The following is a 16224-nucleotide window of genomic DNA, read 5'->3' as shown; positions in this document are numbered from 1 at the left end:
TTTGATTCTCAGTCTTTGTTATTACCTTGCAACTCTTGGCTGTTTCCACCCTTTTGCCTCAGGATACGGTTCCTGAGGCGGAATGCCTGTCCTTTCCCGGTCATGTAGTAACTGACCAGTCCTTGATCCCTGGCCGTTATTACCTGGAATTTTGACTCCAGCCCCTTGGAATGTATTTAGCGCCACAGTCTCCTAGTCCCCATAGCATCGTCATTGCCTCTTGTCTTCATTGCCCCCGCGTGACGCAAAGGGCAGCTCTTCAGAACCTGATCGTCCAATTGGTGAGTTTCCTTGGCTCCTTATCCTCTCACTCTTACTTTGCTGCTGCTACTTGCCACGTAATCAGTTAACCACTTCTTAGGCTCTCTGCCAGAAAGGGAGCAGGAAAAAATAAGTGTGTTGAAACTCTCCTTTCTTAGCATATCATTTATACTTTAAAAAAACAAAAACAGGGCTTCCCTGGTGGCGCAGTGGTTGAGAATCTGCCTGCCAATGCAGGGGACACGGGTTTGAGCCCTGGTCTGGGAAGATCCCACATGCCGCGGAGCAACTACGCCCGTGAGCCACAATTACTGAGCCTGCGCGTCTGGAGCCTGTGCTCCGCAACAAGAGAGGCCACGATAGTGAGAGGCCCGCGCACCGCGATGAAGAGTGGCCCCCACTTGCCACAACTAGAGAAAGCCCTCGCACAGAAACGAAGACCCAACACAGCCATAAATGAATGAATAAATAAATGAATAAATAAAAATTAAAAAAAACAAAACAAAAACAAAAACAAAAAGGACAACTTATTTTAGTAGTTGCCCTAGAATTTGCAATATACATTTACAACTAGTCCAAGTAAAAGAAATCCACTTTTACATAGGATGATAAAACTTCACAGGTAGTATGAATACCTTGTAACAACAAAATAATCCTAATTCCTTTCGCCCATCCCTTGTATCATTGCTGTAATGTATTTCACATATACTTAAGCATACATAATCAAATACATTGTTGCTATTATTATTTTATCTAACTGTTATCTATTAGACCAATTAAGAATAAGAAAAATTAAAATTATTTCACTTTCACTTATTCCTTCCTCAGTGCTCTTGCTTTCTTTATGTAGATTCAGATTTCTGACATATATTATTTTCCTTTTCTCTAAAGAACTCCTTTTAACATTTCTTGCAAGGCAGGTCTACTGGCAGCAAATTTCCTCAGTTTTTCTTTGTCTGAAAAAGTCTTCATTGTTCCTTCATTTTTGAGAGGTAATTTTGCAAGGTACAGAATTCTAGGTTGGTGGATTTTTTTTCTCTCAACACTTCAAATATTTCACTCCATTCTCTCCTTGCCTTCATGGTTTCTATGGAGAAGTTAAAGGTAACTCTTACCTTTGTTCCTCTATAGGTAATGTGTTTTTTCCCCTCTGGCTTCTTTCAGGATTTTTTTCTTTATCTTTGATTTACTATAATTTGAAAATGATATGCCAAGGTGTAGTTTTCTTGGCATGTGTCCTGCTTGGTGTTCACTGAGCTTCCTAGATCGGTGGTTTGGTGTCTGACCTTAGTTTGGGGAAATTCTCAGTCATTCTTGTTTCAAATATTTCTTCTTTTCTTTTCTCTCTTTCTTCTCCTCCTGGTAGTCCCATAACCACATATGTCATACCTTTTTTAGTTATCCCACAGTCTTTGGATATTCTGTTCTCTTTTCTTTCAGTCTTTGTTCTCTGCTTTGTAGTTTTCAAGGATTCTAGCGATATATCATCCTCTAGCTCAGAGGTTCCTTCCTCAGCTATGTTCAGTCTATTAATAAACCCATAAAGGCATTCTTCATTTCTGTTATATTATTTTTGATCTCTAACATTTCTTTTGGTTCTTTCTTAGGATTTCCATCTCTCTGCTTACATTGTCCATTTGTTCTTGCTGTCTGCTTTATCCATTAGAGCCCTTAGTGTATTAATCAGAATTGTTTTTGATAATTCTAACATTTCTGTCATGTCTGGTTGTGATTTTTGCTCTATCTCTTCAAATTGTGGGTATTTTTTGCCTTTGGCATACCTTGTGATTTTTATTGATAGTCAGATGTGATGTACTGCTTAAAAGGAATTGCCTTTAGTAATGTGGCAAGATGTGAGAGGTGGGGAAATATTCTACATTCCTATGATTACATCTCAGTCTTTTAGTTAGCCTAGGCCTCTGGACTGTGCACTTCTCGGTGTTTTTCTCTCCTCTTAGGTGGGATAGGATGGCTAGGTGGGCTGGAGTTGGGTATTCCATTCCCCAGGTCAGTTAGGCTCTGGTAATAATACCGTAGCAGGTTCAGCTTTGATTAGCTACTTTCTCCTGAGGGCAGACCTTGTTAAAAACAGAGTGCACTGGTGTATTTCAAAATGGTTCCTTCTCCCTCTCCTTCTGCTGGAAGCCCAAGGGGATTTTCTCTGATATTTACTGTGGGAACCTCATTGAGCTTCTGCTAGTAAATCTCACAACATTGTGAGGGCCCCTACTACTGAATCCCACTGGAGTCCTTAGCTTTTAGAGTTGTTAGCACCGGGCCTCCAACAATCCAGCAATTACAGTTCTGGTTTTCCTGCCCCAGCGCTGGTTCCCACAGGGATTCGCTCTGCCCTGGGAAGCTGCATTCCCGGTGATTGCCTGTTGGTCTCTCCAGTTGCAGGGGGGTGGAGGGGGGCAGGCGGGGGAGGGGCAGCAGTTTTCCCTGAGTTTGTGGTTTTTCAGTCTTTTCAGCTTATTACTTGTGAGGACAGAGTGGTAATTTCCAAGTTCCTTACGTGCGGAACCAGAAATCAGAAGTCAGTACATTGAAACTCAAACTTGCTCTTTTGTCTCCTTACCACAATGTATGATGAGGATTTGTTGAAACATTTATATTTTATTATAATATACCTTAAGCACATTGAACTCTCTGAAAGCTTGTAGGTTTTATCATTTTTGAGAATCTGTATGTAGAAATGAAATTCATAGCGTTATTACGGTTTTACCTTATAATCACACTATTTTATTTGAGAAAACTTTAATCTACAAGTAGCGAATGGGCACAGAAAACACTGAATTCGTTTGAGGAACCAGGAGAAGTTAAATTGGTGGATACTGTTAAAACTCAGTTGATTGTGTAACTTCACGTTCAAAATACAGGTTCTCATCACATGTGGAATGTCTTTCAGATCCAAGCTCTTTTGTTACCTTTGATAAAAATTGAAATAATTACATCATCTGGAAATCTGAACTGTTAAAAATCCTCCTTTGGGGCCTTTAATTTTGTTTGGTTTTGTCTGAAAGGGAGTTTAAACATGGATATAAAAGGGGTTCATCAGTGTTTTCTGTCCTTGCAGAGTGAAATTCAAAGTTCCTATAGGCAGGAAATGCCTATAGGATAGAGATCTTCAGATGTTCAGCTTGTCAGAAATGTAGAAACTTTACCATATTTGCATACTGCCTCATTTTAAACCCAGCTGCAACCCACAGAGACTGCAGGACTCGGCATGTAGTTACTTTTTACCATCCTCTCATCTCTGTGGCCAGGACCTTGAGATTAATGACGAGGTGGACTTGAAGGCACCTCGTACTGTTCTCGGGGAGATGTTTGCCATACTCATTGTACTTTGGCCACCCTCATTCCAAGTTCATCACACAACTTGTTTGACACGTTTACTTTTTGAACACTTGGAGAATTAACAGGTGGTTGCATGACTGAGATGTTTATTTTAACAGGCGAAAAAGTGGGAGGTAATTTAGACACACACTATGATGCAATAGGAAACTACCTAACTATTCCATTTTTGGCTCAGCTTTTCGTTTCAGTTAAAACTGCTGACAGCAAGGCTCAACAGGTCTTGTAGCTTCGTATTGTTAACATTGTCTGCACGTGAGGAACTGGCTCAATAGCAATAATGACCATGCTTTAGTTACTCGTACACAAAACCTTCTCCTTGGCTTTAGCGCTAGAACTTAGTAAAGGGTCTCTTCTCAGAGTTTCTGCCATCCGCAGTTACATTGTGAATACAGAAGGCTCTAAAAGCCCTACATCTATCTCAGCATGCTTTAGAAAACAACTTGTAACATTCTCTGTCTGAATATAGAATGGTCAGAAGGCAAAATCCTACAAACAAGACAGCAAGACAGCTAATTGTTATTTTCCTTGACATGTTCATCCTGATGTGTCAGGATATCCGTTAGGGTTGATTCTTGAACTGTCTTCATTCAGTGAGCAGAAAGAACAAGGAATTTTACTGGAGAGTTAGTTGTTCATTTGGTTTGGGGGTCAAGGGACTATTGCCAGAAGTGGACGTGGTCAGAGATAGAGATTCTAGGTGAGAGATAGCTGACTTTTTCCGTAAAGGGCCGGATAGTAAATACTTTAGGATTTACGGACTATAGGGTCTCTGTTGCAACCACTCAACTTCTGCTCTTGTAGCGTGAAAGCAGCCATAGATAATACATAAGAAAATGAGAGTGGCTGTGTTTCGGTACAATTTTATTTACAAAAGCAGGCAATAGGCTGGATTGGCCCAGGGGCTATCATTTGTCAATCCCTATTCTGGATCCCAGAAGATACAGTTCTGGGCTATATGACTCTGACCTCACAGGAAAAATAGCAATGGTGTTCAGTTAACTGGACTAGTAACATATAACCTTCAATATTCATAGCCAAGACTTTACTGTAGTTGTATATAATAAATTTGTTGTCAGAAAAAAAGGGCATTCTTTCCTCACTGTCTTCTTTTGGGGCTTAGTCTGAATAGTGTTATTTGCTTTTTATTTATACCCTACTTTCTTCCCAAAATAATAGAAGGTATATTTAGATTTTAGCAATCAAAATAAAGATATAAAATCCAAACCCACATAAAAAGATCACATGAAAGAACCTCTGAATATTCCTTATCCACCTGCCAACTCAAGCTGGTAGCTCAACCATTTTAGGGACTGATTGGTCCTTGGGACACCTCCTAAGTTGAATACTGATATGCTGCCTATTTTATCTTCTCAAGCATAATTTCCTTTCTGAAAAAAAATTTCCCCAGTGTTTTATATTGTCTCTTACCAAAGGAAGTGTTAATATCCGTCATTTTTCTTCTGATTGAAGTATAAGCCAAGAACTGTTAAACCAACTAAGTGGGTGTATGGAAAGGAAAGAGAAAATTATAAGCTAATGAAAACTTTGGCGGGCAAGTGACCTGTTCAGAACAGATTCCAGGGCTCATAGAGCCAGGGGACTGTTTCCAAACTGTTAGAGATACATCTCTGCTCTCTAGAGAAAAGGAGTGTTAGATTATTTTCGAGCCCAGTGGTCTGAAGCACAGCTCAGAGCTGGACAGAGGAGGTAGGAATTTTAGCTGAGCTGCAGGGAGAGATGACTGTTAGTGGGTGTCAGAATGTGGAAACAGGCCAAGTAAGTTGAAGGACTGCTAACTGGAATTGTGGCTCCAAAGACAGTTCTGAAGTCGGGAACTAATCTTTGGGAAAACTGTGAGTGGACACAAACGACTCTAACACAAGGTCCTAATTCATATCAGCTCTGACTGCTGAGCCAAGTAGCTGCCCAAGGTCACGTAGAACCTATGCCGGGGATCTGCCTAGACCTATGGCGTAGGGGAGGTGTGACAGATGTGCTCATGAGGAGGCTGGAGTTTAAAGAAGGAAACACTTCCCTAGGAAACGTGGGTACCAGGCAAGCATTAACAACATCAGAGTAGAACCTGGAACAAGATGGGGGCAGCATTAAGGACAAACAGGCCACTCTCATGACAGAATTTTAAGATGTGGTAGTGGGCTAACTCTGTGATGTATAAAAAATAAATACAAGAAATAAATTCTATAATCAGCAGCTGGGATGATGTTCAGTATCTGTTTTTAAAATGTCTTATCTATTTTCTAAATTTAAAAATGTTCTCACCTTTAAACGAAAAAGAGAAATTAAGAATTTCCAACCTAAGCCGCAATCCCTTCTTCTCTTTCACTCGTGATGAGAGGACACACTGGTCTAGTGTTTGGGGGAGGGGGCAGCTTGACAGTTTCTGTCAAGGTAATAATAAACATGCATTCTACGTGATCCTGCAACCTGACTTCCATAATTTATCTTTTTTAAAAAAAATACACACACTCAAGCTGGCAAAGATGTTTGTGCAAAGATTATCATTATATTTATAAACTGAAATGCATTTCAGGAAAAAAGTTCAGATTTCAGAACTCTGTCTAAGGGATTGCAGAGCTGGATATATAAGCATTTAAGTTTGGCAAGGATAAATTGTGAAGAGGAAAAAAGTAAATTTCAGAACAGTATATACGAAATGATTCCTTTTCTTTGAAAATAATAGTAATCAATTGTGTGTGAAGATATATGCACAGAAGGTCTGGAACCATCCACAAAATTGCTCATGGTGGCTATGGGGGGGTGGACAGATCACAGTGGATTAGTAAACAAGCTGATTCTTACAGTAACTCTCACAAGAGAACTGCACACTTCTTCATTGTCACAGGCACTGAGGAGCAGGAGGTGGAGAAGCCCGCTTCTTCTAATGACGAAAACATCATTGGAAGTGAAGAGAGGCTTCTCTGTTCATAACTGTATATGAGACTTACATGTCATCATTACCGATACAATAGTTTTATGCCTAACTCAGGTATATTCATTTATTCATTAGTTTAGCAAATATTTATTGAGGGCCTGCTGTGTGTGAGACACCATATATATAACAGTGCCATATATACATATCTATGTCACTGTATAGCAGTGACAGCAAAGATAACCTCACAGCTGCAGGCTCTAGCAGACAGACCCAGGCTGTGACCAGGAAGCCTGAAGTAGGCATATTGCTTGTTTAAATGGATGCGTGCTAGTGCCTAACTCAGAGTAACTGAAGTTGGTATTGCAATGAAATTGAAAGTGTCCTAAATACGTTTTTCTTTCTTTTCATAGTTTCTTCTTCATTTTAGTCTCTGAATTATGCATTTATTATAAATAGAGTTTTAATTATGGAACCTTCTAGATGGAGGTTGCCTCACTGGTCTGTGACAGTGACCCACATAGCCATCAAGTGGCCTTGGTTTCTGGTTATATCCATTTGTCCCAGGTTGACAGTGTAGCCCCTCAGCTTGCACAAAGGAGGAATCTCTAAATAAACAATGTTGTAAAGCAGATACATACAGACAGACAGACAGACAGACAGACAGATACACATGTGTATATTTTTGCCACCAGTGTACTCACATGTTTGTGTTTTCTTCCACAGAAAAAGCAAAGAACAAAAGATCTTTCTCAAGTATTTCATTCTTACAATCCATATGATCACAAGGTAAGAGAAGAATGTTATCAGTGTTCCTGGGTAGTAGAAGTCCTTCTGAACGTATAGCACACTTTTCACCAGTATATAGTGATTTTGAACTACAGTTACCAATTACGTTTATATTTCAGTTTTAATTTTTTAACTCTTTATCTCTTATAAAGAAAAGAGAAGATCTGTATTTCTGTACTAAAATAATTCTATTTTATGCATATTAAAACCTAGTTACATATGATCACTGAAATCTCAAAGACTGTGAAAAGACAGATTTGGGAGTGTTTTTTGATTGGTGAGTTTTTTCTTCCCAAACAGTGTAGTAGACGAACCTGGCTTTGGAATTGGTAGAGACAGTTGAAATATTATCTGCCAACTGTTGGTTCTCCATTGCTTCTGACAGAAAGTTATGTTTCTAAATAAAAATCCTAACAAAAAGCAGTGCCGAGAATCATAACTGAAATATTCACTCCCGAGAGTTTTGCTACACAGAAGACCGAGTAGTGTAATGACCCCTGCATCCCCATCCCATAGCTTCATAGACCCATGGCCAGTCTTGTTTCATTTATACCCACACTATCCACTTCCTATATTTGAAGAATTCTCAAACATCTCTTCACTTATAAGTATTTCACCATATATTTGTAAAGGATAAGTTCTCTTTAAAAAAAAAAAACATAACTTTTTAAAGAAAACGCTCAACACCACATCTTCATGGGGAAATACATTAAAGTATTCTGAGACTTGTACAAAACTTCTATATCATATAAGGTTCCAGTAAATCTGTTAATTCGAGGTGATTTCAGAAGCAAACAAAACATTCGCACAGTTGAAATGCTAATATAAACTTAAATCTTTATCTGTGAATCTACAAGGAGACATGTGGTAGGGATTTTTTAACTAGCCAAAATAAGTAGTGTGAAAACTACTCTCCTCATTTGAGAATACAGAGATGTCTGGATTCAGGAGGAAAAAATTGTGCCAGTTGTTCATAGAAGTTGAAAGAATTTGAATAGCTTCTAGTGTTTCTATAGTGAACAGTTGACTTAAGCATCAGAAATTTGTCAGAAGAGGTGTTTATATTCCACGTGACCGCGGCGATATACAAGACTAAAAATTTTATCATTTCAGGTTACATTTTTCAAGTTAAATCAGTTCACTTTGCAGAATATGGCAATTTGTTTGAAAGCGATTGAGCGAGCCAGGCATGTCTGACAACGCAGGCTGAAGGTGCAGGCTGATAAGTAGTGCAAGAGCAAAAGGAATGAGATTGGCCAGATTTCTGATGGGGAAGTTGCATTTTTTTTTTAGACGATGCCATTTTAATAAACATAAATGCAACAGTGGCTGAAGTTAACATTTAACAACAGCAACAACAAGAGGCTATGACAAATCAAAGGTTTTGCCTGACTTGTCTAAATTTTGCCCACTTCGAACATTTTTTTAATTCACAGTTAAGGGAAATTCCATTATTCTTTTATTAGAACTCTTAATGGAACTTCGCCATTCACAGCTTCTCCCAGCTTCCTCTTCATATCCTTTGTGGCACTGTATCAAAGTCACCTCAGATGATTTTGGCTTCCCTTGTGAAGACTTCATTCCTCTACAAATTAGTCATCAGGCAGTGAGGAATTGAATGTAAAATGCTAGATGGAGTTCCTTTTGATCTTTGCTTTAAGATCGGTAATAAATTATTGTTAAGTAGCTGGACTGCTTGATGAGTGGTTTTTCAAGCTCCCAAGGTTTAGCCTGTTGGCATTCTGTTTTATTCTATATGTGTAGTAAAGGAAAAGGGAAAAGTTTTCCTTCTAGCTCCTGCCCCTTACTGCCTCCTCCGGATTTTCTAAGCTCCAGCCAGGCAAGTCTAACCGTGTTACTTTTAACTGTGTCTCTTGTTGGTCAGTGTCCCCAAAGCCTAGAATCACAGGGATTGAGTAACGTGCACTATTTTCTCAATATTAGAATGTTCCTTTTTTCCCCATAAATAAAATAATAGAAGGCTGTGATTCGAGTTACTTTGTCACTTTTAATTACCCAATTATATTCGAACAAATTCGTTTTCTAGGCAGAAAAAACGTTAGTGTAAAACGTTTTGTAAGATGTGGTTAAAGTTGGTTTAAACATCTCATGCTCAATGAGATTTCTGGAGTGATCTTCAGGTTAAATATATACATATGTCATAAATAAAAGCTTATATAAAGCTTATATAAAATAAAATATAGGCTGTCTGGGATTTGCTTTAAAAAAAGAATCAAAGGAGGAACGTGGGTAGTGCACAGTAAAATAAGGTTGGCCATGTGTTGATGATTATTGAAACTGAATTATTGGTTTGTAGGGGTTCATCATTCTACTCTGTGTATTTTTTTATATGATTGAAATTTTCCATAGTAAAAATGATGCAAGAAGTAAAATAAGCTATGGTCTGCTCCTGGGAGTGAATGTTGTGGTATTCTTTTCCTCTCTAGCTAAATTTTTTTAATTGTTCATTTTTCCCTTGATGTAAATTTGTACCAAAGAAGGAATACGCAGCATTTCAGTGGGTTCATTATGCTGAGTAAACTCAGAAATGCGACTCCTGTTCTAGAGTTGGCATAATTTCCTGGGGCTTCATCCCAAATTATAGTGGGTCACTTAAATGATAGCCTTGCCTACAAGAAACTGTTAAAACAGTTGTAATTACAAAGGGGCGTTGGTACCACCGTTTTGTTCTCAGTGAGTCAGTTATATTTGCTCTCCTTTCCTTCCCCCCAACCAAGACTGCTGCTGCCTGACCCCAGACACAGGAAAGTCACCAGGTTAAACAAATTTGTTGTTTGAGTGAAGCCAGGTGCATTTCTTAATCATACTGTAAAGCCATTGTTTAGGTTGTAAATGGTCAGTTTGTTTTCTCTTAGGTGCTGTTGCAAAAAGCAAATAAAGCTTAGGGCAAAATGAGCATTCAAAATTAGTCTTAAGAAAAATACCTGATTTGTTTTTTTAGACTCTAAGACAAATTTTGCTGGAGACTGGACGAATTTCAGTTTGGATTGTTATCTCTGGTCCCATGTCCATTTTTTAAAAAATTGTTTTTCGGAGTTCTCATAATACAAACTTACACAGAAAGGCTTGACCAAACCTAATTCCCACATATCTATCCTAATAAAAGGGAACATTGGTAAAGGGAATCCAAAGCAGCAAGTAATCTGATTGTATTTTGAACATTATATTCTTTCCTCTGTTATTTTAATAAACACATAATAAACATAGCTTGGAATTTCTGAAAACACATCATACTAGCTACCAGGAAGATTATAGGGACAGAGGTCTTCCACTTCACAGGCAGCCAACCTGGAGTTGAATTTTTCCTTTGGAGAAGTCACAGGTAAGTAGAAGAGGCTGTAATTAGAACACTTTTATTAAAGGTATGCAAATTAGCATATGCTTTTTATCTTCGGCCTGATGAAAATATTGCCATGCATATAAAAGATGTCTCTCTCTTTCTTATTTCCTTCCTTCCTTCCTTCTTTTCTTTCTTGTTAGATTTTATCAGAATTATGTGTTTGGAGAAATCTAGGTTTATTAGCTAAACACAGATGTTTTTTATAATCTGCTATTGTAAAAAGCTACTATAAAATATGAAAATACTTGGAAAGAAAAAAGTACACAGTTCCGTTTAGATCTATAGTGGTTTTTAACATCTGCAAAATTGAATAAGTTCCTATTCCATTATTCTTTTATTAGAACTCTTAATGGAACTTAAGGGGCAGAGATTATTTAAACAAATAATCTATATGAATTAATATATACTTGACCATTAAAAGTGAGTTTTTAACAGGTTGTCACTGTTACAGTTTCTGTATTTTGTGAAGTGGGCTTCTCATTTTCTTTTAGTGACTGTTGTTGTTTTAATAATTTTCTACATTTGTAAAATGTTCTACATTTCCTACATAAATCAGCGGACAAGTAGAAACATTATTATATGGCTCCTGTGTTGGTGCAATAAACTTTTCTTTGTCTTTTGGTGACCAATTTTTTTTAATGACTTTTCTACACACATAGACATGTATCACTTGAACTGTAAACAAACTCACATGTCCAAAAAAACAGCTGCGTGTGAATACACTTGATAAGTTAGCATGTGAATAGATAGAAAATCACTCAGTCCGAGGGATTTTATGTAGCAATCTTAGCCGTCAAAAACACAGCCGGGAACCTGAAAGTAAGCCAGCCTAGGCCCAGACTGTCAAAATCATCTAATTCTCTCTCCCCGCCTCATTACTTCTTCAGTTCTCCATCCACAAACAGTCCAGTTTGTGTTTTTTTTTTAATAGTTCTAACAAACATAGATGCCTGGCTTCCCAAACCACAGTCAACCCTAGCAGCAGTTAAAAAGAGGGTAGTTATTGCTTCAAGAAGTCAGAGCTCCATTAAGAAGTGGCGGCATACAAAATGAAGGCAAGCACAAGGCCATAAAAGCTCTAAGTCATTAACAGAGGGACTCTAAAAGTGCAGCTGCCCAAGTCCACTTCATTTGGACCCAAATATCCCTATAATACATTTTTGTAGTCCCAGAGTAAAATAATAGGACCAAAATTATATCAAGAAACAGATGTTTTGTTTAAAAATAGTAGAGATGTGTATAATCTATTTTTACAAACTATTTTACGAATAAATTTCATTTATCTTGAAAACTCTCTTAGGAACAGCTGGTTCTTAATAAGGTTGGATAAATGAAGTATGTATTACTATAGAGAGTGGTTTAATAAAAGAGAAGTAGTGCAAGAGTGGTTGAACATGTATTGGTAATTGGGTTAAGGACAGAAAATATGTGTGAGCATAAAAAGTGAGAAGGGTAGAATCAGTCTTCCCCCAAATTATTCATTCATATAATTAGATACTGTAAAAATATTAAAGCCTTTGAGAATTATTATAAGATATTTTTATCCTAAAGATTACTCTAGGCCTAACTTGAGTGAATACTTGTAAGTAGTGAATCAGTACAATGCATTTTTAACTGAAGTATTAAGTATACAGAAAAAGTTGATATGTATTTCCCTTATCCACCCTTCTAAGACTACCTTAAGAACTGTCATGAATACAGCCACTTGCAGGAATTCATATCTCCTAGTGCACAGTGAACTATATAATAAAAAATGTAAAATTATATTTTCTGCGGCTTCATTTGGGCAGAAGCCCAATCTATTCCAGAAGTCTTGGGACAGAAAAAGTCTTCAGTTATACACCCCCCTTTCTTCCCTTAAGAGATTAGTAGTCTCTATGACATCAAGTTTCATAAATACATATATCATACCTTAAGCAAAAGGGACGGTTTTGTTTCGGAAAATCATGTATTGATTTACACTTCTGCATTAATCAAATATGTCTAGTGATTTAAGATAAGAGTTACTTTATCCAGCTCTTTATGTTTGAAGAATAATGGCCATTTGACTCCATCCTCAGGCAGCTACAGTACTGTCAAACCTTCCTCATCCCCTGTGCTTTGAATAACATCATGCAGCAGCAGAGTGCTGTGGGTTGTGCTTTAGAGAGGGAGATGCAGACTTGGATTATTGCCTGCTGGCCCTGTTGAGCTTTGAGCTATCTGCTGTCTGGAAACAGCAAATTCAGTTTTTAATGGATCCGGCACTCTACGATAGCCAGGTTTTCATGGCACATGCAGAGAAAGAAACAAGTTATTGATTTGGCATGTTTATGCCATGCTTAAAACAGTTCTCTGCAGCAGGTTGGCCAAAGCCATTTGTGCACTTACCTCCGTTCCCCATCTCTGGCAAAGACTAAAAAATGTTTAAAAAGTAATTTTCGGGATGTTGCTAAATATCAGGAACAATTGGATTAGCTTCTAACTGTTTGAGTTCCCCTATTGTCACGTTAACATGTGTCATACTAAAACCATGCTCAGGTTATGGCCTTGAAACACAAGGAAGTGAGCGCTTCAGTAAATATTAAACCCATTTCATTGGCTCCATGAACTCCACTCTAAAGTTGGTTGAATAACTCAGCCTCAAAATAATGGACATACTAAAAAGCTCTTTTGGTGTAAAATCTGTGCTTCCTTCTCTAGGTGACCATATAATTGTTACCAAAGAGGCAGATATAGTTCAGCTGCTTCCAGCTTCAACAATAGGTATCTCTAGCCACGCTTTTGCTTCCTGATGAATGCCAACCTGATCCAAAAGCATTTTCCTTATTTTTAACTTTCCTCAGCTTGTGATTCAAGTTGAGTAACAGGTCATGTTTCCTTGAGCCTAACTTTGATACTGTACCTATGTATTTTTTTCTTTTCCTTCTAACATGGCATTGTTCTAAAAATCAAACATTCTTCTTTTACATGTTGATTTAATTTACCTTGTTACTGTAAATGCAGGGGTAGGTGGTATGGAAGTATGTGTAAATGGCAGAGATTTTAGTGATGTTGAAATGATATATCCAGGGACCCATAGATGTCAGAATTCTGCTCTGGCAGTTACCCTGAGGATTGACAAGGAGACTGGAATCTGATTGGACCTTTATTATTATTGTTATATTATCATTATTATTATTATTATTATTAAACTACTTACAGCACGCCCTGTAACTGGTAATATTCTCCAAGCTTTACATATACACATAACTCATTTAATCTTTATACCAACCCTGTAAGTACTGTTATTATCCCCTGTTTTATAGATGAGGAAACTGAGACACCGATTAAGTAACTGCTCCAGGTCACACAGCTAGTAAGTTATAGAGCATTCTAGCTCCAGAGTCCATGCTTATCACCCCTATGCCGTGAGTAGCTGCAAATCTGCTGAGTAAGAGGCTCTGATAAAGGTGGACTGACAAACACAGCTTAAGTTCAAGGTCCAGATGGGCCTTCTTACCCTGCCTCTTTCCCTCCAACCCCTAAATCTAAATAGGCAAACTCTATGTAGAAACAGAGGTAGGAGAAGGAATAAGGAGAGAGAAAGGACGGCAACAGTCCAGGGGAAGAGTGTCAAGGATTCCATTGACTGGCCTCCCTGTAAAGCAGACAGTAAAGCAGCCAAGCTTGTGCTGACCACGGCCGCCCTCACCTCCACTCTTCCCCTGTCTGATTAATTCACCATCAGCCTGGGGCAAAGGAAGCTTGACTTAAGCTGTACATCAGGGCTGATATCATCAGAGACTAGCAGATGACTCTTAAGCGCTGTCAGGCACACTTTTTCTCACAGAGCCCTGTTCACCTCGCTCTCCTTTCAGCTCCCCTCTGTGAGGGTGGGAATGGGGCAAGTTCCAGCCAAAGGATGGAAGTTCTTTAGGGCCAAAACAACAGGGGATGTCCAAGCCAGGGAAATAGGGCACGCCAGCCTAAAACCCTGGAGCCCAGAGAAAGGTTAAGGAGAGAATCAACTGAAGTCCAATGGAGATGGGAAAATGGCAGTAGGGCAGGTTAGAAACTGGTAGACTGCTGTCCTGTTCCATCTCTCAGGACACCAGCTAGCATTAGCGACTTATTTCATGGGCAGGTGGCGTCATGAGGCAAAAGTCAGAACGTTCCCCAGGTCCTGACTTAATGTCCTGTTTAGTAGCGTATTCTCTTCCCTCCACCTTCCCGCCCAGCTACTCCCAGGAAATATCAGCAATAGGGAAAAACAAAGTTCATGATCAAATATTTTGCTAACATTCAGTATAAAAGTACTGATAAAAAATTAATCAAAAGAAAATCTAAAAGGCAACAGAAGCAAAAATAAACAAGTGGGACTACATCAAACTAAAAAGCTTCTGTACCGCAAAGGAAACTATCACCTAAATGAAAAGGCAAACTAGCAAATGGAAGAAAATATTTGCAAATCATATATCTGGTAAGAGCTTAATATCCAAAATATATAAAGAACTCATACAACTCAATAGCAAAAAAACCCACAAACAATCCAATTGAAAAGTGGGCAGAGGATCAAAATAGACATTTTACCAAAGAAGATATACAGATGACCAACAGGCGCCTGAAAAGATGCTCAACATTGCTAATCATCAGGGAACTGCAAATCAAAACCACAGTGAGATATCACCTCACACCTGTTAGAATGGCTGTTATCAAAAAGCCAAGCAATAAGTGTTGGCGAGGATCTGGAGAAAAGGGAACCCTTGTGCAGTATTGCTGGGCATGCCTCTGTGGAAAACAGTATGGCAGTTCCTCAAAAAATTAAAAACAGAACTACCGAATGATCCAACAATTCCACTTCTGGGTATTTATCCAAAGAAAATAACAACACTAACTCAACAAGATGTATACACCCCATTGTTCATTGCAGCATTATTTACAATAGTCAAGACATGGAAACACAACCTAAGTGTTCATCGATAGATGAATGGATAAGGAAAATGAGGTGTGTGTATACACACACACACACACACACACACACACTGGAATATTATTTAGCCATAAAAGGGAGTCTTTCTATTTGCAGCAACATGAATGGACCTTGAGGGTATTATGCTAAGTGAAATAAGTCAGGCACAGAAAGACAAATACCGTATGATCTCACTTAAATGTGGACTCTAAAACAAAACAAAACAAACTTACAGATTAAAAAAAAAACCAGATTGATGGTTTCCAGAGGCAGGCTGTGGCAGGTGGGAGAAATGGGTGAAGGGAGTCAAAAGGTACAAACTACCAGTTATAAAATAAATGTCATGGAGATGCAATGTACAGCATGGCAACTATAGTTAATAATATTGTATTGTGTATTTGAAAGTCGCCAAGAGAGTAAGTCTTAAAAGTTCTCATTGAAAGAAGAAAATCTTGTATGTATGGTGACATGTTAACCGGACCCACTGTGATCATTCTGTAGTATATACAAATATTGAATCATTATGTTGTACACCTGAAACTAACATAATGTATTTCAATTACACCTCAATTTAAAAATAAATTAAAAAGAAAATCTACATAGAAATGGCAGTTACTATATTTTAAATTATTTATC

General features: G+C 38.2%; 1 protein-coding gene across 4 annotated transcripts in view; it reads left to right on the top strand.

The window, feature by feature from the left end:
- The window catches only part of CDKAL1 (CDK5 regulatory subunit associated protein 1 like 1), a 669276-nt gene that overhangs the window by 525936 nt on the left and 127116 nt on the right, over positions 1-16224 (top strand). For all 4 annotated transcript variants that reach the window (XM_007197148.2, XM_057555487.1, XM_057555486.1 and 1 more), the window contains one exon: positions 7235-7297. In XM_007197148.2, coding sequence (XP_007197210.2) covers positions 7235-7297 — 63 coding nt within the window. The remainder of the gene's footprint in view (positions 1-7234; positions 7298-16224) is intronic.

Source organism: Balaenoptera acutorostrata, chromosome 10, assembly GCF_949987535.1.
Source record: "Balaenoptera acutorostrata chromosome 10, mBalAcu1.1, whole genome shotgun sequence".
In the NCBI taxonomy this organism is placed as follows: domain Eukaryota; kingdom Metazoa; phylum Chordata; class Mammalia; order Artiodactyla; family Balaenopteridae; genus Balaenoptera; species Balaenoptera acutorostrata.
Note: the sequence above shows the minus strand (reverse complement) of the source record. Positions and strands in the feature narration are given on the sequence as shown.